This window comes from Haemaphysalis longicornis, unplaced genomic scaffold, assembly GCF_048455015.1.
Source record: "Haemaphysalis longicornis isolate Haplotype H1 unplaced genomic scaffold, Haemaphysalis longicornis Haplotype H1 scaffold_4, whole genome shotgun sequence".
In the NCBI taxonomy this organism is placed as follows: Eukaryota; Metazoa; Arthropoda; class Arachnida; order Ixodida; family Ixodidae; genus Haemaphysalis; species Haemaphysalis longicornis.
Window position 1 is genome coordinate 3,478,264 of NW_027526361.1, and position 24,116 is coordinate 3,502,379.

The window sequence follows — 24,116 nt, forward strand, 5'->3', positions numbered from 1 at the left end:
TTGGCCCTCTTGTGGAGTCTCGTTTTCCCAATTTTGAAAAAAATCGAGAGCTTTTTTTGTATTATTTTTAAAGCTACCCATTTTTAGAAAAAAGCAGAGCAGTCAATCTTTTTTGGCGTATATCGACATTTTTCGAGACAAGCGATATTCCGTAGATATGTTTACAAATATCCGGTAGACGTTTCCTATCACTTACTAGTTGGTCACAATTGCAGATACGGAGATACGTGGCGTCATAACAGAGAGTTTTACCTGACCGTTTTCGACTGTCCGCTCTGGTACCGGCGGCGCGCTCAGCGCGACCGGAGCCAATGCCGTTCGCGGCCAAGCACGTCACGCATGCGTAATGGCGCTCCCGCTCGCTATCGGAGCGGAGAAGACCGCGAAAAACGGTCAGCTAAAGCTCGCTAATATGCGACAATCTAGCGTCTGGACCGATTTTACAATTCTTTTTGTTCAAGGCAGACCGCGAAAGTTGCCTTTACCTGTTTGCCATTTTGGTTTAGTTTATAGTTTCAAACATGGTTTAGTCAGAATGAACAAACCCTGCCGTATGCAAAGCTCTAAAGTTGGGGAAAACTGCGGCTGCCGAAAATCACACGCCACCCGCGCCACCTTTGCAAATATTTTTCTCGCGAAGTACGCATGCTAGAGAAAAACAAGGTTGCCGTTTTAAGTTTTAAGCTATCTGGCTTGCGTATATCTCATAAAAACATGGGAAGAAAGAAAAAATGCGCGTGTGCCCGCATAGAGGTTCCCTCGTGGAATCACCTTGAACTAATTACAGCACCCGCCTCTTCGATTTTCGATTGCAGCGCGCGGCGCCTGCACTTTTCTCTTCGATTTAACGACGGTGCCGAGAGTTCAGGATGAGTTCCCTGCACTCCCCTTAGAGGAGGTGCAGAAGCAGAGGAAAAAACATGCAGGACCGCTTCTGCAGCGGTGGCACCTGCGCTGAACTAGTCGTGAACTCATGCAGAAAGTGCATGCCAAATCGAAGAGACCTAACATTTAAATAGGATTGTGTGACGATAGCTGCCTGCGACTACCTTCTTCCAGTTTTCGACGTCCAGTTCACACACTGGACAAGCACAAGCCCCTCTATCGAAGGGGCTGGTACCCGGTGCCCGGGCCCCGCCCTCCTTTAGCAACACCCCTGTAAGGGCGACCGCGGGTTAGACTTCAAGTAAAACCGACACCTAAAGCAACGAGGACGCTGCTTGAAAGGGAAGTTCAAACGCGGTTAACCTAAGCCGGTTCTTTTTTTTTTTTTTTTTTGCGGTTGTTCTGGGGTGGGGGTTGGGGGAGTGAGATAGAAATTGACTTAAAGCAGAAACGTCTTGAAGCATTGGGTAAAGTGATATCAAAGCGATTCGGAAACTCTTAGATTAAATTATTAGAGCTGCTCAAATGAATACTAACATAAACAAGGTTAAATGGAAGTACACAACAGCGTTCATTTTTACCATCCACTATTGGGTTTTACGCACTGATGCTCCGCCTTGGTTTACTGTTTATTTCCGCGCAGTGCAGCCCACACATAACTCTCAAACGTTAAAGTCGTATAGTCCGGCGAAATTAAAATATTAAATCTAAAACATTAAAAGACTACTTGGGGCATTCCGTGCCCCGAAGTGTCCGCACCGAAACATCCTGCACCGAAGTGTCCGTGCACCGAAATGTTCGTATCCCATTCCGAGTTTATACCCGAACTTGGTGATGTTGTTGTTGTTGTTGCGCCTTACGGCAAACATCTTCGTTTTTATGACGGGCAGAAAGTCGATACCCGAGCCTCCATTCGAACACAGCTTTTCTGAACGCTCGACATTGATGGAAATAGAAAATTTTAATAATCCCTCACTCCTACACGTCGCCCAAATTTGTTCGAAGAAAAGAAACCAAACCAATCGAAAATAAATAAATATGCAGTACATTCGCATTCATCATCATCATCACCACCAGCCTATCCACGCCCACTGCAGGGCAAAGGCCTCTCCCATGGATCTCCAATTACCCCGGTCCTGTGCTAACTGCGACCAATTTATCCCCGCAAACTTCTTGAACACATCTGCCCATCTAACTTTCTGCCGCCCCCTGCAACGCCTGTCTTCTCTAGGGGTCCACTCTGTTACCCTTAATGACCAACGGTTATCTTGCCTTCGCATTACATGCCCTGCCCACGTCCATTTCTTCTTCTTAATTTCTACTAATATGTCCTTAGTACGCGTTTGTTCCCTGACCCACTCCGCTATCTTCTTGCCCCTTAATGTTACACATATCATCTTCCGCTCCATTGCCCGCTGAGTCGTTCTCAATTTAGATTGAACCCTCTTAGTGAGCCTCCAAGTTTCTGCCCCGTAGGTGCTTACCAGTAAGATGCAGCTGTCATACACTTTCTTTTTCAGAGACAATGGTAGGCTGACATTCATTATCTGAGAATGTCTGCCGTATGCACTCCATCCCATTCTTATCCTTCTAATTATCTCTCCCTCATGGTTGGGATCTGGGGTCACAACTTGGCCTAAGTAGATATATTCGCTTACCACTTCCACTGCCTCGTCACCTATCTCAAACCGCTGTGCTGTCCCGAGGTTATTGATCATTACTTTGGTTGTCTGCATATTAATTTTCACGCCCACGGTTCTATTCTGTTTGTCCAGTGCGGAAAGCATGCTTTGCAATTCGTCCCTCGAGTTACTTAGCAAAACAACGTCATCAGCAAATCTGAGGTTACTGAGGTATTCTCCATTAACCCTTACTCCCACCTGTTCCCGATCCAACGTTCTGAATACTTCTTGTACACATGCTGTGAATAACATTGGAGAGATCGTGTCTCGTTGTCTGACGCCCTTCCTTATAGGTATTTTACTGCTCTCCTTATGGTGGATGATGGTAGCTGTAGACCCATTGTAGACATCCTCTAGTATTCTTACGTAATGTCCATCTACCCCCTGGTTTCGTAATGCCTGAATTACTGCTGAGGTTTCGACCGAGTCAAATGCTTTCTCATAGTCTATGAAGGCTATATATAGGGGTTCAGTATACTCAGCGCACTTCTCTATAACCTGATTGATCGTGTGAATATGGTCCATCGTTGAATAGCCTTTACGGAACCCTGCTTGTTCTTTATGTTGACTTAAATCTAAGGTTGCAGAAATTATATTAGCGATTACCTTGGTAAAAACCTTGTCCACGACTGACAGTAAGCTGGTCAGCCTGTAATTTTAAATTCCTTCATTGAAAAATTCAAGGCCAATCAGCTTACTGTCAGCCTGTAATTTTCGGCAGTGGTGTAATTTGGGCGTGGCAGCGGTGGCGTAGAGGTAGAGCATCCGCCTCGCGTGCAGAAGGACCGTGGTTCGAATCGTAATGCCGGACGTTTTCTACCGGATTAAAAAAAACCGCGTATTGATGGAATTGCAGAATGGAGCGTGGGATGCGGCCTGACCCCGGCGACCATTGCCGGTAACGCACTCCCTCACCAGAGCAGGATTGGCCACCCTGCTGCCACAACCTCCCATGAATACGCCAATTAACATTCGTATTGACTCCCAGCAAATACAAAAAAGGGCCGAATTTCGGGAGGTTCGCAACTTTTTATTCTCGCGTACAAACGCCCCATTTCCGTCACGGTTAAGCTTTGTTTTACGCTGTTAGGAGCTCAAAATTTTTTGTTCAATAAAAAGACAATCGGCAAGCTATGATTTAACAAATGATATCTCAATAATGTTACTTTTTTGGCTAACTTATAAATGTATTGATCTAGGAGGCAAAGTGATAGGCTCCAATATTAGGGCAGTTGGCAGCCCCTGCGAATTGTTCACTGTTCTGTTGTCTGTCTACTTAAGTAATTGTTGCTTTCTGCTTTTTATGTGTGTATTTATGCATGTGTGTGTGAATGTGTGTGTGTATGTAGGTATGTATGTATACATGTATGTATGTATGTGTGCATGTATGTATGTATGCATGCATGCATGTATGTATGTATGTATGTATGTATGTATGTATGTATGTATGTATGTATGTATGTATGTATGTATGTATGTATGTATGTATGTATGTATGTATGTATGTATGTATGAAAATATGTATGTATGCATGTATGTATGTGTGTGTGTGTGTGTGTGTGTGTGTGTACAGTGCTCACGGATTGAAACGCGACACTGCGAGCGCGCGGCCGCCGGTACATGCAGCGCCGCCCGTGGACGCCCGCGGAAGCTATAGGTGTTGCATTGTGGTATACCGCGAGGATAAGAGCGTGTTAACCATAGGCTTACCGCTTCCGGTTGCTAATGAGCGGGACTGTGGTTCCCCGCAGCGACAGCGGGGCGCTGCGAGCCTGGAGCGCAGGAACGCGTTTGTGCGCCGACGGTAGTAACCCGGTTGTGCGCGCAGCCGATTTCGCGACATCGTGTGCGCGCGCTCTTGTTACGCGTGCCCTTCAAATGCGGCACAGTAATGTTCAAGTAATGCACGGTCACGCACATGTGAATAAAAGAAACTTCTGTACGTGGGAACAGCAAACTTTATTCCAGGATGTAAACTAAAAAAAAAAAGGAAAGACGCCTTTGCAGGCACGTTCGCGTGTGGTGCGGTGCATTAGTACTTCGTCGGCTCTCCGCTTTTTTCAGTTAAAATGGAATAAAGTCGGCTGTTCCTTCGTGCAGACGCTCGTTTTATTAAGGTAAGCGTGACCGTGACTTACATGAACTTTATCTGTGTCGCATCGGAAGGGCACGCGCAAGAAGAGCGCGCGAGCAGACGATGTCGCGAAATTAGCGGGTTTTAGCTGACCGTTTTTCACGGTTCACTCCGCCCCGATAGCAAGCGGGAGCGCCATTGCCCATGCGTGGCGCGCTTGGGCGCGAACGGCTTTGGCTCCGGTTGAGCTGACCCTGCTGCCGATACCGGAGCGGACCGTGGAAAACGGTTAGCGAAAACTCTGTTGTCTGCGCGGACCGCCGGGCGGCTGCCACCGGCGCACAAACGCGCTCCTGCGCTCCAGGCTCGTAGCGCACAGCTGTCGCTGCGGGGAACCACAGCCCCGCTTATTGGCAACCGGAAGCAGCAAGCCTACGGTTAAAGCGCTCTCATCATCCTCGTGGTATACCACAATGCAACAGCTAGCTTCCACGGGCGTCCACGGGCGGCGCTGCACGTACCGCAAGCCACGCGCTCGCAGTGTCGCGTTTCAATCCGTGAGCACTGTACATGCATGTATGTATGCATGTATGTAAGTATGTATGGATGTGTGTATGTATGTATGTATGCAAGCTTGTATGCATGTATGTATGAATGTATGTATGTATGTATGTATGAATGTATGTATGAATGTAGGCTTGTATGTATGTATGAATGTATGTATGTATGTATGTATGTATGGATGGATGGATGGATGGATGGATGGATGGATGGATGGATGGATGGATGGATGGATGGATGGATGGATGGATGGATGGATGTTGTGTGCATGTATGAATGCGTGTTTGTACGTAAGTATGTATAGATGTTTCTATGTATGAATGTATGTATGAATGTATGTATAAATCTATGTATGTAGGCTTGTATGTATGTATGTATGCATGCATGCTTGTATGTAGGTATGAATGTATGTATGCAAGCATGTATGAATGAATAAATGTATGTATGTGTGTATGTATGTATGCATGCTTGTATGTATGTTTGAATGCGTGTGTGAATGTATGTATGTATGTATGTATGTATGTAGTCTCTTTCCACGGGTCAGCTTCCTGCTGATTGAAAACACCGAAATATCACCTCAGTATTCAAATCAGGTATTAGAGAGTCACCCCTCAATTATCGACCCATTTCATTAACCAGCATCCCATGCAAAATCATCGAACATGTCATCTACACCCGGATCATAGACTTCCTAGATTCAATTAACTTTTTCAATTCCGCGCAGCACGGGTTTCGCAAAGATTTCTCGTGCGAGACTCAACTGGCCATGCTTTCGCACGACTTGCATATTAACTTGGATTCTAACGTGCAGACTGACGCCATCTTTCTGGACTTCGCGAAAGCGTTCGATAAAGTACCCCATAAGCGCCTTCTGTTCAAACTTTCCCGGTTAAACCTACACCCGGACGTCCTAAAGTGGATCCGTGAATTTTTAAGTAACCGCACTCAAGCTTTCCTTGTTAACAATGCTACCTCTACTACCCTCTCGGTAACATCCGATGTCCCTTAGGGGTCAGTTCTAGGTCCGCTTTTATTCCTCATATTTATTAACGATCTCCCAATTCACGTATCCTGTAAAATCCGAATGTTTTCAACTGATTGTGTTATTTACCACACGGTTTGTAACGCTTCTGATCAATCAGCTCTACAAAGTGATCTTAACAATGTAAAACAATGATGCGAAGATTGGCTAATGGAACTTAACCCTCACAAATGCAAAGCCGTTTCCTTCACCCACCGCCCCTCTCCACTTGTTTTTCCTTATGCTATCAGCAACGTTCCAGTTAAAAGAGCTAATTCATTGAAATATCTGGTGGTCACATTCTTCACCGATCTTTTATGGGGTTTTCATATCACAAAAGTCATATCATCGGCAAATAAAACGTTGCGATTCTTGCGACGTCATCTACGCAGCGCACATATAAATGTAAAATTATTAGCTTAGAAAAGCCTTGTAAGAACTAAACTGGAATATGCTTCCACAATTTGGAGCTCGCAACAAGCATATCTTCAAGACGCCCTTGAGTCTCTTCAAAACCGTGTCGCTAGGTTTGTCCATAGTTTGTACTCCCATGACGTCAGCGTATCTTCACTAAAGGCAGAAATTGAACTACCCCTCCTTTCCCTCCTTGCCATGTATCGCCAGTCTTTTTTTATTTCACAAGTTTTTTTTCACAGCTCGATGCGCATGCCACCGTATTTTGTTCCCCCAGCGCACACCTCTCAACGCACCGGTCATCCCCTTCAAGTCGCACGCCCACGTGCACGCACCGTTACTTTTTCTACATCATTTTTTCCTCGCACAGCAGCTGCCTGGAATGGCCTTTCAGGCGACATTCCTGCCATTACTTGTACTTCCACCTTCACAAGCAGTATCACTAATCACCTTTCACCGTAGGACAAGCGATTGTTTTCTTCTCAGTTTTTTATGTACCCAACTCTTATGTAATACTCCGCAAGGGGTCTTTAAGGAAATAAAGTGAAAATGAAATGAAGTGTATGTATGTATGTATGCATGCATGCTTGTTGCTTGCATGTATGTACGAATGTATGCATGTATGAATGAATGTGTGTATGTATGCATAAATGTATGCATGTAGGTATGAATATGTATGTACGAATGCATATTTTTTTTGTTTATTTATTTAGGCAGAATACAAGTTCACCGTGTAAGGTACAGTAATTTCAAATCTTCTGCCGAGGCAAACGGGGCAAAAGGCGTTTGAGCCCATTTGATCGAGCCCGATTGATCGAGCCCTATCGGGCCGCCTGACGAGGCCCCGTCCCTGATGTAGCACAACGGCAGCAGCACTAGCGACGCACATTCAACACACCAGTCAATGAAATTATAAACATGCAACAAACCAAATGACATCATATGCATACTATATCAACACAATTGTTGGCTATATAAAACAATGACAAATCACAAAAAAACGTATAATGATAACAGATATATGCTACGCAAAAGATAGAGACCGTGACACGAGTAGAAAACGTTTAGGAAGAGGAAGTTTTACCCGAACAATACCAAATCAAACTTTTATTTTGCACTTACGGCGGGTACGCAGCATAATTTTAACAGTACCCGCCGCGGTGGCTCAGTGGCTAAGGCGTTGCGCTGCTGAGCACGAGGTCGCGGGTTCGATTCCCGGCCGCGGCGGCCGCTTTTCTGATGGAGGCGAAAAGCAAAAACGCCCGTGTGTACGAGATTTCGGCGCACGTTAAAGATCCCCAGGTGGTCAAAATTAATCCGGAGCCCTCCACTACGGCGCGCCTCATCGCCTGCGTTGCGTCGGCGCGTTAAACCCCACAATCAATCAATAATTTTAACAGTATACCTAAAACAGTATTCAAGGAAACCTTATCATGACGGCACAGAATACGGCATATAAAGCAGTCGCACGCGAGTCCCGACATTCATTTTGTCCGAAAAAAAATATTTTTTTTTTCGAGGTAAATGTACCAAAGAGAACTTTTTCAGGGTTGTCTTGGGGCACATGGCGAAATGCAAAACCATGCCTGACGGGGCCATGGCACCCTATAGCTGCAGCGGCTTCGAGTGGTAATTTGTTTACAATTTTCACACACAACAACAAAAAAGATGTACATAACTGCAGAACAGAAATAACTATCACCTCAGGTAAATAAAGAGTTTTTTGCATATGGCATTGCATAAACAATGAAATTAGGATAATCGATTTTGTGTACATGAACTGATGTAAACACAACTTAACAAAACAGTCGTGTGAGGTATATAAAATACAACACTGCGAATAGGTTGTCACACATTTCAAATCTAAATTAACTTTCAGATGCATTTTTTCAAAGAGTATTTTTTACAAGTATTTTGAAAGTTATCACTCGTATGGAACTATTTAAATGATGCAATAAAATTGGGTTTTCATTTAGCAGATCAGGTATTTGAAATGCTAATCTCTGAGTACCATAATTTGTTCGGTACCATAATTTGTTGTATGTATGTATGTATGTATGTATGTATGTATGTATGTATGTATGCATGTATGTATGTATGTATGTATGTATGTATGTATGTATGTATGTATGTATGTATGTATGTATGACTGCATGTATGTATGCTTGCATGTATGTACGTATGTATGTATGTAGGTAGGTAGGTATGTATGAATGTATATATGTATGTATGCATGCATGCATGCTTGTATGCATGTATGAATGCGTGTATCTATATACGAATGTATGTATATATGTATGTATGTTAAAGAACACACGCTGTACGTCACTTCATGTGCAAATTGTAATCAGCGGCGTCAAGTACGCAGAAAATCAGCCACCAGAACGTAAGTCTGCGTGTTATCGCGAGCAAAAAAAATAAGTCGTTCGTAGTTTCAGCTGTGCAACGCGGTTCCACGAGGCTAGATCTACCAACGTATCGATGCTTCACATTGCAACACCACGCTCCACATTGCAGTCAATGTGTTGTAGACGGATATTGTCTTACTATTTGAGCCACAGAGAGTCTGCAGCACTGGTAAAAGCGAGTCACCTGGTCCATGTCCATCGCTGGAAAAAAGAAAGCGAAAGGCCAAGATGACGCACCAGCGCTGGCAATCAGGTTTGCGGGAGCCGCAATAGGTCACAGATGAAGCAGTGCGCCTGACTGGATCGATAGAAATCAGAGAGGACATTTCATGCGAACCACTCAATGACAAGGACACAGGCGTTGCAAGGGTGCATGCCATACAGAGACAACTAAGGGGAGAAAAAAACATTTGTCTTGCACAATGTCCGGCATTTTTTAGGCAGGGAAAAAATTCAGCAGCGGTCCTCAATCAATTCCGCCTGTTAGGAGCGGGGGTTACCACTTTTCGAGAGGAAATCAAGTTAGTGAGCATTGGTATGGTGGGCGCTGCCGTCTACAATTCGCCCTGTAAATTGCATCTGACATTGCATCGTTTGATCACGGTAATGTCGAAAATTGGTTAGCACAAGTTTGTATTTTTCTCACAGAAAAAAAGAAAAGGTCGCAACACTGACCGCATATATTGAGGACCACGCACTCCAACATTGTCGGTGTGAGCCAGAACCGAAGAAGCAGCAGCAGATGGCGCGACGGCCGCACCATTTGTCGAGCGTAGCACGCACTCGGCGACGACGCTACACGGGGACAGTGCGTGGCTAACAGCGGAAACCTCGGAGCAACAGGAAACCCAGCAAAAAAAGCTCTGCGTTTGTGTGTACGTAATGACCACTCATGGAGGCTTACCTGAGCCAGTCGACCACCAAAAACATGGCTTGAGCTAGATTCGTTACCGGACCCATTAATTGGTGGCCAAAGTGACGTAGTATTTCCGTCACAGGGCGGAGACTTTTAAATAAGAAGGCCATGGCCAACCAATTACCGCTACGCCTTGTGGCTATCTCACTTCATACTGCTGCGGCAATCCGCAGAGATGAAATGAAATTGTTCTTTCTCTCAACGCAAATATTTGTTTGCGCTCGTTTTGAAATTTTCGTTTACTAAGCAAACGAAAAATAACAAGTTCTCCACAAGGACTCGAGCGGCCACCCTCTGCGTATTCTCAGCTTGCGCTGAGTTCTTTAATCGGCAATGCGTATCGAAGAGAGGGGCGAATAAAAGAGGCGGGCAGGACCGGCACATCGATGCAGTCCAACTCCGCAGCTATGAATGTTTCATGAACATGGCGGCCACTTTCACTCGCTCTCTAGCCCCGCCTTCTCAGAGCCGATGTTTGGACAGGCGCATCGCAAAGCAAACACACTGCGCAGTTTTAATGTCCCCGTGCGCAAGGCCCTTGGCGATTTCTTCGGTTTTGAAGTTTTTTTATATACATGCCAATTCTTACGGTTCTTTTTCGAGCTAAGTTGGACGCCCTCAGGGCCGGTGGAAGTACTTTGGAGCCGGCAGTTACATCTAGACTGTCCTTGTTGTGGAAGGACACGGAGCAAGCGGGGCGCATTGTAGCCTCATAAATTCAGATGGCGCTCAGGGATCGGCTGGAGGTCGGTCTGCACTCCTTCTTCTTTCTTTTTTTTTTTCATTTTGAAGAAGATATACTAGTTTTGGAAAAGATAAAGGAAGAAGAAAAAATAAGCGAAAAATTGGTTGTGGCTACGAAAGTGCCCACGTGTGGTAGATAGCTGATGATTGTACGTACCTAATTTCCCTCTCTCGACAACTCAGAGGGTGTGCTCGCTTAGCGCTCTCCCAGCGTGCAGATGACAAGCGTCTTGTGAATTTCCCTTGTACGCGGTTCCCGATGTCGCTTCAAGGTCACAGTGATTGCCAGGAGGGGAAGAAAATTAACGCCAGAAAAAACAATGGCGCAGCTCGCACTCATGGTACAAGGCTGGAGAAACAGCAGAGCTGGCGGCCCCTCTCCCCCCGTCGGAGACCCGGCCGTTGCACCTCACAAGGATTTCCGAGCTTGCCGCAGAACGTTCTCCATGACTGGCAGGCCCGGATAGTTTTGTCCGCACGCTTTCTCATCTCTCCCAAAATGGGCCGGTGGCAACCGGCTCCGCGAACTCAGCGTCTGTGCACTTCAGGGGCGAACGCACGTGAACTGACGAGGAAAACAGCCCGCGATATGATGACGCCACGAACGGGGCACAGTGTTCTCGAAGGTCGAGCTTGCCGGTCAGATTGATGGCCATAGCCATCAGATTGATGGCCATAACAGTTTGTGTATACGTATAAACTGTAATGGCAAGTCATCTATTCTAATTGCGGTGTACAGGGCACCTTGCGCCGATTCCTCCTTCTTGACAAAACTATATGATGATGTAATAAGATTCTCCAAAAGTTCATTATTATAGCCGGAGATTTCAACCTTCCAAACATTATCTGGCCCTCTTTATCTTCCCCCTCTTCCGATGATCACTTGGTATTCGACATTATATATGCTTGCATGCAATCTTAAGCCGTAAATATCCCTACGTGAGTACGAGGAACTACTTCTTCAATTCTAGACCTTGTGTTTTACAGGGCCACTTTCTCTGAAACAGAAGTTGCAGTGGTAGGCGGTTTATCCGATCATCAAGTTGTAATCTTTACGTGTCGACTCGGTGGACGGTTAGCGCATGATTCCGACAGAAAAACTGTAAAAGACTTCAGTAGGGCTAATGATGAAAGTGTTCTCGATTATTTAGACTTTGAACTCGACAACTTCGCCGATAACGATGTCAACTTCCTATGGGACAAGTTTCAAGCTATTTGCAATTTCTGCATCGATAACTTTATTCCCGTGAAAACGAAAAAGGTGCGCCGCTCAAACCCATGGATCAATCGCGATATCATTCATTTTGTTCGCAAGATCAAAAGTTTGAAAAAACGTAAGGTAAACAATTTGTTATCCAGAACTCTCCGTCAAACACTAGTGGATAAAATTCGTGCGAGTAAGCAATTTTTCTATTCCACCACCTTGTCTAATTTTATTAAAACTAATCCTTTAATATTTTGGCGTCACCTGAATGCGAGAGGACGTGACGGCATTAATAGCATAAAAATAGGAAATCAAACTATAACCGATAAACAGGTGATTGCTAGAGAATTTAATTTCTTTCAATTCGTTTATTCTGATTCAGTGCCTTGTCATGACATTGGAGAGATACATCATGCAACCGAACTGAACTCTGACTTTATCAGTTATGAACGAATCGTTGCAATATTACTTAATCTTAAGTTTAAATCCTCTGTAGGCCCTGATAAGATTCCAAACATGTTTCTCTATCGGTATGCCGAATCCATAGCTAAATTTCTCGTTGTTATATCCCGTCTATCCTTTTCTGAAGTGGTTGTCCCCGCCAAGTGGCGTATTGCACGTACAGTGGCTGTCTTTAAAGCTGGCGATTGGTTGCTAACTATCGCCCTATCTCGCTTCTCAATTCGTGCAGCAAACTCATGGAGCATATTATTTTCAACTATTTGGTCGGCTTTTTAAATCCCCGCAATATTTTTTTTTAATTCCCGCAACACCCTTCCAGCACGGTTTCAGTAAGGGTCTATCTACTACAACTCAACTCGTTTCTATTGTACATACCTTTTCTTCAGTTCTCGACAAGTCCGGCCAAGTTGACGCAGTATTTTACTGCAAAGCAGTATATGTCTAACGCCCCTAGTTTTCATTCCGGTGTCATCGATTTACTCGGCGCCGCTCGGGAGCTCTTCCTCACCCACCGCTGACAACTATCTTCCCGCTTGCCTCCACCGAAGCCCGTTTGGCAAGTTGCGCAATAGGCAGCTAACGGCGGTAGTGCCGTTATCAGATGATTGCTAAAAATAAGCAGAAGCACGGATGCGCATAAAGAAAATGCACTGACGATTACTGCACTTCCTAATATGAAATTTGTGCGCAGCGCGAGCTGCAGTCTTCTCGGTCACGGCGCACTTCTGTTGCGTCTCGGGAAGTGTTCGCGTGATCAGGGAACGCACGGCGACGTGCGATACTCTGCTGCTTCCTCGCAGTGCGCCGCCGCCGCCGCCGCCGCCGGCCAGCATGTTGCAAATCGTGTTTGATCCTTCCGCGCAAATGTCACGTGGTTCGGGTTAGCGGAGAGCGGAATTCAGCGTCTGGGGAAAGTGTTGGGGTAGGACGCTCCTTGGTGGGGACGCATGGGACTGATGTGAGGGAAGGGCGGTGAGAGATGACAACGTAGCCGCACGTGTCGTACTCCACTTCACCTTTCGCTAGACGCTTCTCTCCGTTTTCCTTTTTTCGTCGCTGCTGCGTTCGCTCACTCGGTTACGCGGTCATACACAGACTCCGCTCCCGCGAAGGCCAGGTAATGGCTTTCAAAGGGCTGCCCCCTAAAACGACAGAAACCCGCCGTCGCCGTTTCAGCTCAAATTCCACTTCGCCAAGTAGCTGCTAATCCCTCTCGGCGGAAGAGAAACTTCCCCAGTTGGAACACTGGTTTGAGCCCATATTACTTTTTCAGCTTGCAAGGCCTCCAGAGCGATATTTTCGCCGGTGTCTTTCACGCCTAAGTATGCGCCATCACCGGTTCCTGGTTTATTCGTGAGCGGTTTGCGGGTAGGCGTGCACGCACAGCTAGGGTTGATGCCGCTGCCGATGAAATACCGGTTGTGCAGATGGGAAATTTAGATGTCGAAATTACATGACTCAATTCGGTTAGTCGGCTGTCCTCCTTAATCGAGTGGTTGGGGTGTGGATTGATGTGTTACACATAGATCTTACACAAACAGTAAGATGCATACGCGGGGAAAGAAAAACGGACAGCCACATGTTTGTACGCGAGAATAGAAACCAAGGACTTCCAGGTTTTAAATCGTTATGGGACGGATTCATGCCGTTTGTTTGGAGGAAGGGCAAGAATTGAAGCGTTGGCCCGAACACAAGCGCGAATGGGCGCAAAAACAACGCTGCTGGCGCCGCCGTTACCGCCTCAAGTTCAGCTTGTCGAGTAGCGGCGAATCCCTCCCGGATGAACAGCAACTTGCCCGCATAGAACGCCGGTGTGAGCCAATATCACTCCTAAGAGGGCTTTCAGGGGATATTTTCGCCCGCGTCTGTCACTTATATGCACGCGCACATAACCAGTTACCAGTTTATGCGTGCGCAGGTTTGTAGTGAATAGTGGGAGGGAGGAGGGGGAGCGTGCAGGCGCGGCTATATGTTCCATGTCCGTATTGATGGATGGCATGTCCGTTGTGCTGGTGCGAGGTTTAAACGCGGACGTTGAACGGCCCGATAGGACCTTTCCGGAGTCCTTAGTGGTAGAGAGGATAGGGTTTGTGTCAACGTTTATTCTAGTAACGTTGGGTTTGTGTGTTAGGCCATGTTCGGACTACCGACGCAAAAGCCATATCGTAATCTATGGACGTACAAAAATGGCATGTCTCGCAGTTTGGTTGGCTGAGACGTGAAATGACGTTATTCTTTAAAGTTATTACGACAGTTGCGGCAACAGTCTGAACCCGGCCTTACACAAAAAGATGCTTACGACGCGGGAGGGACAAAGGCCGTTCCATGTTTATCTGCAAGAACAAAGCTTCGATCCTTCAGAGGTTCATTCAGCTAATTGGGTAGGAAGTATGCTGCATCGCAAATTACGATAAAGGTGTTATGTATCGTGCACTCCGTGGACTGCGTCCAGCTTTGCAGGTCATCCTTCTTCACAGAGTGGAAGGGCACTAATGCTTTAGATCTAAGCGAAGCATTCGACAGGGTTTCACATCCAGGCCTCCTCTATAAACTTAATACTCGTAATGTTCCGCATCTTCTAATAAAGTGGATTGCCTCATATCTTGAACATAGAAAACAATTTGTTGATGTAGATGGTCACGTTTCAGATCTTGGATCAGTTAACTCCGGGGTGCCTCAAGGAAGTGTCCTGGGGCCTTTATTATATTGTTACGTGGCGGCAGAAGGAATGAGGCAAACCATGGAGGATGACGACACGATCTATTTGCAGTACGAGATGACCTATTTACGTTATTTACAAGGCAGCTGTTGCCCAGCGTTCGCCCAGGCTGCACGCCCCACACACTGCTCTTCTTCGTCGTTCTTCATCGGGCCCACAGCGGCGCATACCCCACTGCGCCCTTCTTCATCCCCTCGTGACAATATTATTTCTGGTGTATATAAACGACATGACTTCTTGCGTCCACGAAATAATTGGTATTCGTTTATTTGCGGACGATTGTCATTTGTACAGAGCTGTTGAATCAAACTGATGACAAAATTGACTCGGCCTCTTACGACACAAACTGAAAAAAAAATGTCCCTCCCATGTTAAACTTCTCGCATATAACACGCTAATCAGGCCTCATCTGAAATTCGCGTGTATCGTTTGGGACCCGTACACAAAAAACGACATTAACATTCTTGAACGAATTCAGAGGCTGGCCCTACGGTTCATATATAATCGTTACCGCCGACATGACTCGCCAACCACTTTAATGCAAACAAACAACATCATGACGTTACAGAGCCGCCGAAAAATAACAAGACTAAAATTTCTTTATCAGCCCTGGAACCGTAAACTGCACTCGACCCCGCACCTTATCTGCACCTTGTGCCCCACCAGGAACTTCCACCCTCTTAAATTTAACTCGATTTTTGCACGCACAAACAAATTCAAACATTCCTTCTTCCCGCGCACCATAAGTGATTGGAATGCCTTGCCGGCCAGAAACCTTCTTAGCAAATAATGTTCCTCAGTTGTTTAACCAGCTCGTAGAATAAAATGTAACGTCGCCAACATCCCGTGATTGGTTTTCCATACCTAGTTGTGTAAAATCTGCCTTACTGTGCATGATTATTGCTCCCTTGCGTCGCTTTTTTTTTCTGCCTCGTTCCCTACCTCCTTATGAGCAATATATATATGAAATATGTACTGATACACCCGTCCTTGTCCTCTTGTGTTTTCCTCGATTGTTCATCGCTTCATTGCTTAATTCTTGTCGCTTTCAATTTTAATTTCTTCTTTTTTCTTCCTCTTCTTTCTTTTTCGTGTTTACAACTGGTTTACCTCATTGATGCATAAACAAACAACTCCTACTTGGGCCGCCAAGCGCCTGCAGTATTGTATAAATAAAATAAATAAATAAAATAAAATAAAATAACGATTGACGGCGGAATTGAAAGCCTGAACAGCTCTTCTGTTGAAACCCTAGGCGCGCCGATAGTAAAACTAGATGGCGAAATTTGGCCAGTGGTGTCGAAATATTTTTAACCGATCGCATGTGCGCCAATGCATCGAGCATTCGGAGCGCTTGGACACTGCGGCCGCTGCATACACATAAATTTGGCGTTAAAGGGACACTGAAGTGAATTTGTCAGGCTCCCGTTTTTGCTTGCACTGCGTAGACTGGCTCAAATTAGCCCACTTTTCATCGTTTATCCGGTTGACAAATCGGTAATTATTTTACAAAGCGCCAAAGAAGAAAAACTACCATGCGCGGTTTGCGGCGGCCGCACCAACTAAAGCTGTGACGTTAGGAGGAGCCGCACCGTGATTGGACGATGCCCAAGGTGAGCAACCAAACAAGTTTCGGTTTCGGTTTCGGTTCTGTAAAACACAACCTGTGCGTTGTTGGATGGGCATTCTCAATAACTTAGTAATCATCGTACCGCGCTTCTGCCATGTTGTCAGCTGTAAAAATGCATAAAGATAAGCCTCCCAGGACGGCTTGGAATCGTAGCATTCACTAGCCGAGGCCTACGCAGTGCATGGACGCCCTCCGCGTGCCCGCAGACGCACATATGTCATGCGCTCCCCCCCCCCCTATTTGGAGCTTGCCTCACTCATGCCTGTACCGTAAAATGCGTGTTCGCACCAGGCCACCAGGCCAAGGGTCTGTTCATTCTGGCCTGTGCCCACTGCCCGCAAGCAGTCGGTGCTTATGGACAGCACGCCAACGAGAACTCGCTAGCGCGCCAGTGCCAGCCTGCGCGCGTTCTGGGAACTAGTTCGTGGAGCCATGAACGTTGCGGCCCAAACAAAGGTGAACTGAATGTAGGGAACATCGGCAGAAAACAAAAAAGTCAACTTACAAAAAAAAAAAAAAAACACGTACCCGCGGGGACTCGAACTTGTGACTTGCAAATAACTCGGCGGCGACATACCTGTAGCCTTAGACAACTAGGCTACGAGACGGGCTGCGCCGGTTATGGTAATATAAGGTATATATTGTACAACAAGTTTACATTTTTATTTAGTTTTGGCATTTCAAGCAGCTTAGGTGGCTATTTGTTGTATTGTGCTCGTGCAGTAAGCGTCCCCCGAGTTTCCGCAATAGCTCACGTCTAGCAATTGCATTTCGTAGACGGAAAAGCGTTCGCAGATGCGTAGTCGTGCTGCTGACCGCTGTGCTTGTTCGCCCAGCGCAAAAAAGTGCTTCCCGCACCCTATTTTTACGCTGTACGGTAAAAATATCAGTTGATTTTATTTCCTTAGTACCTATATTGACTTCGCTGACTCTTCTCCCGCCTTCAAGAGGCCTTATATTTTCCTACGGGTGTACCAGTCAGCGAAGCGTCGCATGTGCGTTTGCGCAGCGCTTGTGTGAAGCGACCTTGACTTGGAGCTAGATACAGTGTACAAACTAACCAAGTAAAGAAAGGCTCATTCTTCCATTCACAAACGTGTCCTGGGCCTGGCTTCGTTTTAACTGAGCGAACGAATTGCGACGACCCGTCGGCGTCCGGCGGACGAAACGCTGGGCCGACTGACTCTGTCTGAAGGCCGGGGAGCCGTGCAGATAGCTCAGCCAATTGCGAGCTCGGCACCTCTCGACGTCACACGAAAACGCCGCAGAAAATGGGCGAGCGTAAAGAGAGGAGGACAGCATTTTCGAATTAAGTTTTCTACTAAATAAAAGCGCGTAAACGCGCCCAGAGTGGTCGTAACATGGCCTGGGGACCCCGGACTACAATTTGCGCAAGTAATCCCGCAATGTTTACATATCACTTCAGTGTCCCTTTAAATATAGCTCCTTCAACCACGGGGGAAGCGCGCTCCGAACCGGCCATGCTCTGACATTAGTGCCGGTTCTTGGTAGTTACTTTTCGACAGCGGAGCTGCTGTCGCTGGCCGTAATGTGTGCGGCGTCATCAGAAAACGCCGGGTCACAGTTACTCCCGCCGATCAATGCGCACGTGATTACGCGTCTTACGAGGAGCGCCCAGCATCGTCCAGGCTTGCGCGTGGCGCTCGCAAAAAATACCAACAGTTCACATGCGTCCGCGACTCAAGGGGGCAGCACAACACAGCTCGCGTTACAGACGCCCAGTTTGCGAAGCCGCTTGCCGCCGGTTCTAGCGCGTGCTTACGCGTTCCACTTTAGAAGAAATGTGAAGGCCTGCGGACAAAACGATCCGGGCCCGCCAGTCATGCATAAGGAATACAACTGTACAGATGGATATGAAGATGACTACCACTACTGTACTACCACAGTGAAAAGCGACGACGAAACATGTAAATAAACAATTTCAAACATAACGCAATGCGTGGTGGTGTGTCCTTCAGTGCTTACGTATTGTTGCAAAGTTGTCATCCCACCGCTGACAACCCGTTGTTGCGTACGGGAAGGCCGACCCGAGCCGAGCTCCGTCGCCTCCGACATACGTGTGGTAGCGTGGTGTGAAGCGAGCGGCCAGCCACTGGTGCAGCCGTGAAGAAGTCCAGAAGCCGTAGGCAAAACGTAACTGTTTACTTCATAGCGAGAGATGAACAGAAGCCAAAGAACAATGCCCCGACGGGCGAGGTTGCAGTACAGGACTCGAGCAGAGTGACAGCGTTGATTCACTGCTCAAACAGGAATAAAACTACAGCGCTCCGGGGCGGTCGTATTTATACCCAAAGCGCTAACGGTCGAAACAAGCGTTCCCTCTAGATTGTGCACCCAACACGAACGGCACAGACACACACAACACTCTTTCCAGAGTTCGTGAGCAGTCGGTAGTAGCGGCGCACGCTGAGTCCGAAAGAGGGGAGAGAGGAGGTCTCCGCTGCGGACGCGGGGCTTCTGCGTCCTTGGTTAAAGTCTCTACGTGTTGCGTCGGCACGCCACCGCAGTTTGATCGCGCCGATAGATAGGCGCCAGAGATCCAGGCTTGTTGAGACGTGCGAGCGTGTCACCGACAAAGGGGGCCTGCTTGAAAGGCGCACGTAGTGGAGGCTTCGCCGCACAGCCTCGTAGTATTGAAACAAAGCCCAGCGGCGGGCTCATTCGTAACAGTATAAAAAAATCCTTCAGCTCCGCTATGATTCAAGCCTTCCACGACTTCGTGCAAGCTTCCCCTTTTTGTTTTCTTTTCCGTATCTTTTTAACCCCCGTTTTTTGTGCAGCGCGGTGCCTTCTCGGCGTTTGCCGCCCAGAGCCACGCTGCTACCAACGCCATTCGCAGCGTCGAGTTCAGATGCCAATGGGGGCGAGAAACGTGCCGCCGGACCACGAAAGCGGCTTTCCGGTTGTCCTTTCGAAATGCCATGCGTATGCTTTCGCGAACTGGGCCATTTTCCAACCCCAGCGGATTTTCCTCGAGGTCGTGGTACGTCGCATGGATCGTCGCATCACAGTAGGGATTTAAAGTTTTGCGGAGCGCAATAGTAAGGGCGCACTTTCGTAATAGGGGTTCTGCAACCCGTCTCCCCCCTTTATACACATATATTGTGAGGGATTACATTCGCATAGACCATCGGGAGTGGTGAATGCTGCCTTCTCCTTGCCGGACTCATGCATCCGAATTCGCCAATACCCGAAACGGAGGCCCAGGCTCTAAAAGTATGCGGCCCCTTGTAAGCAGTCTAGTACGTCATTGGATAGACATCTTTGCGGGTAATTTTGTTTAGGGCCTAATAATCAACGCAAAATCCTATGGAGCCACCTTTTTTTTCGTCAGCCCGTATGACTGGGGAAGACCATGACTTGACGATGGGCGAATAACGTTTCGTTTTAGCATGTCAGTCACGTTTCCCTCAATTATCTTTCTTTTCGAGGAAGAGCCACAATTTGGCGAAGGCGTACAATGGTGGTGTCCCCACCAGTTTGAATTCGGCGCGTGACGATTGTTGTAAGGGCGAAAATCTTGCATGGGAATCCAAAGAGGCCCGATGCTTGTTTAAAACTTTCAACACTGCCAGGTTGGTCTGAGTCCATGGATGCAAGGTGTGGGCTGATAGCGAGTTCGAGAGACGGCCAAGGTGCAGTTGTTTTCGGGGAAGGGCAGGGGCGGAAAATGGAAAGAGAGGTGACACCGAAGGCCTTGCGGGAGTAGAACTGCTTCTGCTGTAGTGTTGTGTACAGGGATAAGGGCTCACCCGCGGGAAACCCAGATGATGCTGGCAGCGACGGCGATGTCACGAGAAAGGAGACGGCCAGAGGGGACGGCTAGCATGTTGCCACTTTAGCAACTGTTCCAGCAGAAACCGAAAAGATGCGCTCCTGGCGCGGGGGTCAGTCGTCAGTCAACACCGGGCGAAGAGCGCGTTTCAAGAAGTACAGAATGTTCTGTGTCCGTTAGGCTCATAGCGGGCGACGGCAACAAATTATAGCTGAAATCGAATACAGGAGCCGAGAATAAGCATGTAAGGGCACGAAGAGAGCACGGCACACTGGATGCGGTGAGAAGCGCTCTCAATACAAACGCGAACTGTAGTGTGCTGCCTTGTTTTAGCGTCATACAATGGAGGGCCCAGTAAGGAGTTCTCAGCTTTTGTAGTCGATTACATTAATCAGCATGGATATTAACCGCGATACTTTCACCAGTATCCTCCAATGCTTCCACAAGAGTACTCTCAACGGACGCTGACGATAAGTTTGGCGGATGCTCTAAAGCAATTTCCGTAGTCCCAGTCGATGCAGTTTTCCCTCCGCAAACTGCATGGCCTATACTTTTCCGAGAGGTGGCTAGCATCGTGCACAGCGGAGCGTCGCAGTGAGACGGAAGGGCGGACAGAGACGGAGATCGGCGTCACGATGCGCGAGTATGACGGGGGCTGATAGGCTCGCGGTCGGGAAGTGGATCAGGAGCTCATTTAGTCGCGCTCGTAGCCGCGTCGTTCATCCTGCTGGCACCTGCGGCAAAATCGGGCGACGTGCATGGCCGCGGATTGCGCAATAAGAACACGCGGGTCAATTAGCCGGTGGCTCTGCACGGGGCTGGCGACACGTGGGGCAGTGCGGCCATGGCCCGTTCTTGTTTCTTATGCTTCTCATTATTCTGGCGCCATAAAATCACTTCAAGTTGGCGCAATGAAAACTATGAATTGGTTTACGGTCAATTCCATTGATGTTAATACCACAAAACACAGCTAATTTGCTTTCATAATCCGTTAAAAACAGTTCACTTAACGCAATCTTTATTTCTACACTCAAAGGTCTGCACTTCTCGTTCTTGTATTCCTGTAAATTATGTGTCCACAGTGAAGTATTTAGGTTTGTATTTCGATAGCGACCTTGCTCGGAATTCCCACCTAACTTATGTAAAAAAGTTCGTGCTGTATCATCTTTGTTGTGTAAATTAAGAACATTTATTCCGTTTTCGCTGCGAAAAGTGATTGTCCATTCCCTTTGTTATAGCGTGGTTAGGTACAGTATTACAGTGTATGGTCACTGTGCTTTACGTTGGATAGACCGAGTCAATTCCATCTTGCATTTTTTTTTTGCTGCGTACCAATGCATACGACTTGCGTATTGAAGATGACAATTGCATTCTAAACCTTGATGTTGCCCGATTTTACCTCTCCTAAACGAAACTGTTATCTTAAAACACTTTTGGATTAATACATTTAAAACTTTTTACACTCCTGCTCGGTCCCTGAGACCGAAGCAATGTTACGCAATTCCTCGTTGGTCCACAAGGTACGGGAAAAGAACACGCCATTATTATGTGCCAGCTATATTTAACGCTTTGCCACCTGACTTTTTTGCGCATGCTTCGAAACATAAACTGAAAAAGGCTTTTTGGTACTTTTTGTTGTAACGTGTTTTTTTTTTGTTTTTTTTTTTACAATAACGCTTGTCGCCTGCCAGGCTCTGCCAGACAAGCCCGTTGCGGCTGTACATAATTGCCTGATACATAATCTGCCCGAGCAGGAGTGTAAAAAGTTTTGAATGTATTAACCCAAAAGTGTTTTAAGATACCAGTTTCGTTTAGGAGCGAGGTAAAATCGGGCAACATCAAGGTTTTGAATACATTGTCATCTTCAATACGCAAGTCGTATGCAATGGTACGCAGCAAAAAATGCAAAATGGGGTTGACTCTGTCTATCCAACGTAAAGCACAGTGACCATATACTGTAATACCGCACCTAACCACACTATAACAAAGGGAATGTACATTGACCTTCGCAGCGAAAACGGAATAAATGTTCTTAATTTATACAACAAAGATGATACATCACGAACTGTTTTACATAAGTTAGGTGGGAATTCCGAGAAAGGTCGCTATCGAAATACAAACCTAAATACTTCACCGTGGACACATAATTAGCTGTTTACCAAGACAATAGTTAACCGCATAACCGCCAGCCTAGAAGTTAGGGAATAGGCTGGGTTTAGAAAAGGGTTCTCTACAATCGACCACGTCCATGTCATCAGCCAAGTAATAGAAAAATGCGCAGAATATAATAAGCCGCTTTTCATGGCGTTTATAGACCATGAGAAAGCGTTTGATTCAGTTAACACAGCTGCAGTGATACCTACCTAAGACTCCTAGACAACATATATGGGGAATGCACGGGCAAAATTACCCTTAGCAAGCAAAGTGGTAAATTCCCGATCCGCAAGGGAGTGCGAAGAGGAGGTACCAGCTCACCAAAATTGTTCCAAGCCTGTCTGGAGAATGTGTTCAGGAGGCCTCACTGGGAAATGGGGAATACTTGCGCCGTTTAAAGTTAGCAGACGACATAGTCTTGCTTAGTTAAATAATCTGCAGAACAACTCCAAAAAATTACTCAAGAACTACAAGCGGAGAGCTTCGCTGTGGGGTAAACATAAATACGAATAAATATAAAATATTGATTGTGGGGGTTTAACGCGCCGACGCAACGCAGGCGATGAGGCGCGCCGTAGTGGAGGGCTCCGGATTAATTGTGACCACCTGGGGATCTTTAACGTGCGCCGAAATCTCGTACACACGGGAGTTTTTGCTTTTAAGCCGCCGCCGCGGCCGGGAATCGAACCCGCGACCTCGTGCTCAGCAGCGCAACGCCTTAGCCACTGAGCCACCGCGGTGAATAAATATAAAGTAATGATAAATAAGCTTGCTGAACGCGTACTTTTAGCATAGGTGACGAAACACTATACTCGGGTACGGCAACGGAAGTTGCCGCTGTGCCTCATCACCGCAGCCGGATGTTAATCCGCATGGCGCAAGTAGTGCGTTACTGGGAATATTTTGAACATGGCCCGAGCCGTTTCCGTGATTTTTCAGACTTAATATGCTTATAAACTACTGCAGCGACGACAAACAAACTACGTGAGAAAAGGCAGACGATATCGTGCATTCATAGCAATCTCGTTTCAAAACGCGCGCGCCCTTCGACATCCGGGTCCATCACTTGGGCGGAGTGATAGCGCACGTGCCTCGAGTTGGTCCAGGCTGATCCCGACCATGAGAAAGAAATCCGATGCAGGATAGGAATGTGGTGGGGTGCATTCGGCAAGCACTCGCAACTAATGAAAAGAAAGCTACCTTTACCCGTAAAAAGAAAGGTATTCAACCGATGCGCCTTGCCGGTGATTACATAGGGAACGGAAATTTGGCGCCTTATTAAACGGAGAGAAAACTTGTGTCCGTCCGAGGTTCCATGGAGCGAATGATGTTGGGAGTAACGCTTATGGACAGGAGCCTGGATTAAGGAGCAAACCCGGTGCCCGGGCTGGCCACGGCACGTGGTGCGACGAACTGACATCCGGTGGGCCACGAGGGCAACAGAGC

General features: G+C 46.9%; 1 protein-coding gene across 1 annotated transcript in view; it reads right to left on the reverse strand.

Moving 5' to 3' along the window:
• The window catches only part of LOC144178123 (uncharacterized), a 30,593-nt gene extending 20,562 nt beyond the window's left edge, over nt 1–10,031 (reverse strand). The window contains exons 1-2 of the mRNA XM_077705664.1: nt 9,721–10,031; nt 9,185–9,246 (exon numbers count right to left, since the gene is read on the reverse strand). Of these exons, the coding sequence (XP_077561790.1) occupies nt 9,185–9,246; nt 9,721–9,808 (150 nt within the window). The 5' untranslated portion in view covers nt 9,809–10,031. The remainder of the gene's footprint in view (nt 1–9,184; nt 9,247–9,720) is intronic.
• Between the last annotated feature and the right edge of the window lie 14,085 nt (nt 10,032–24,116).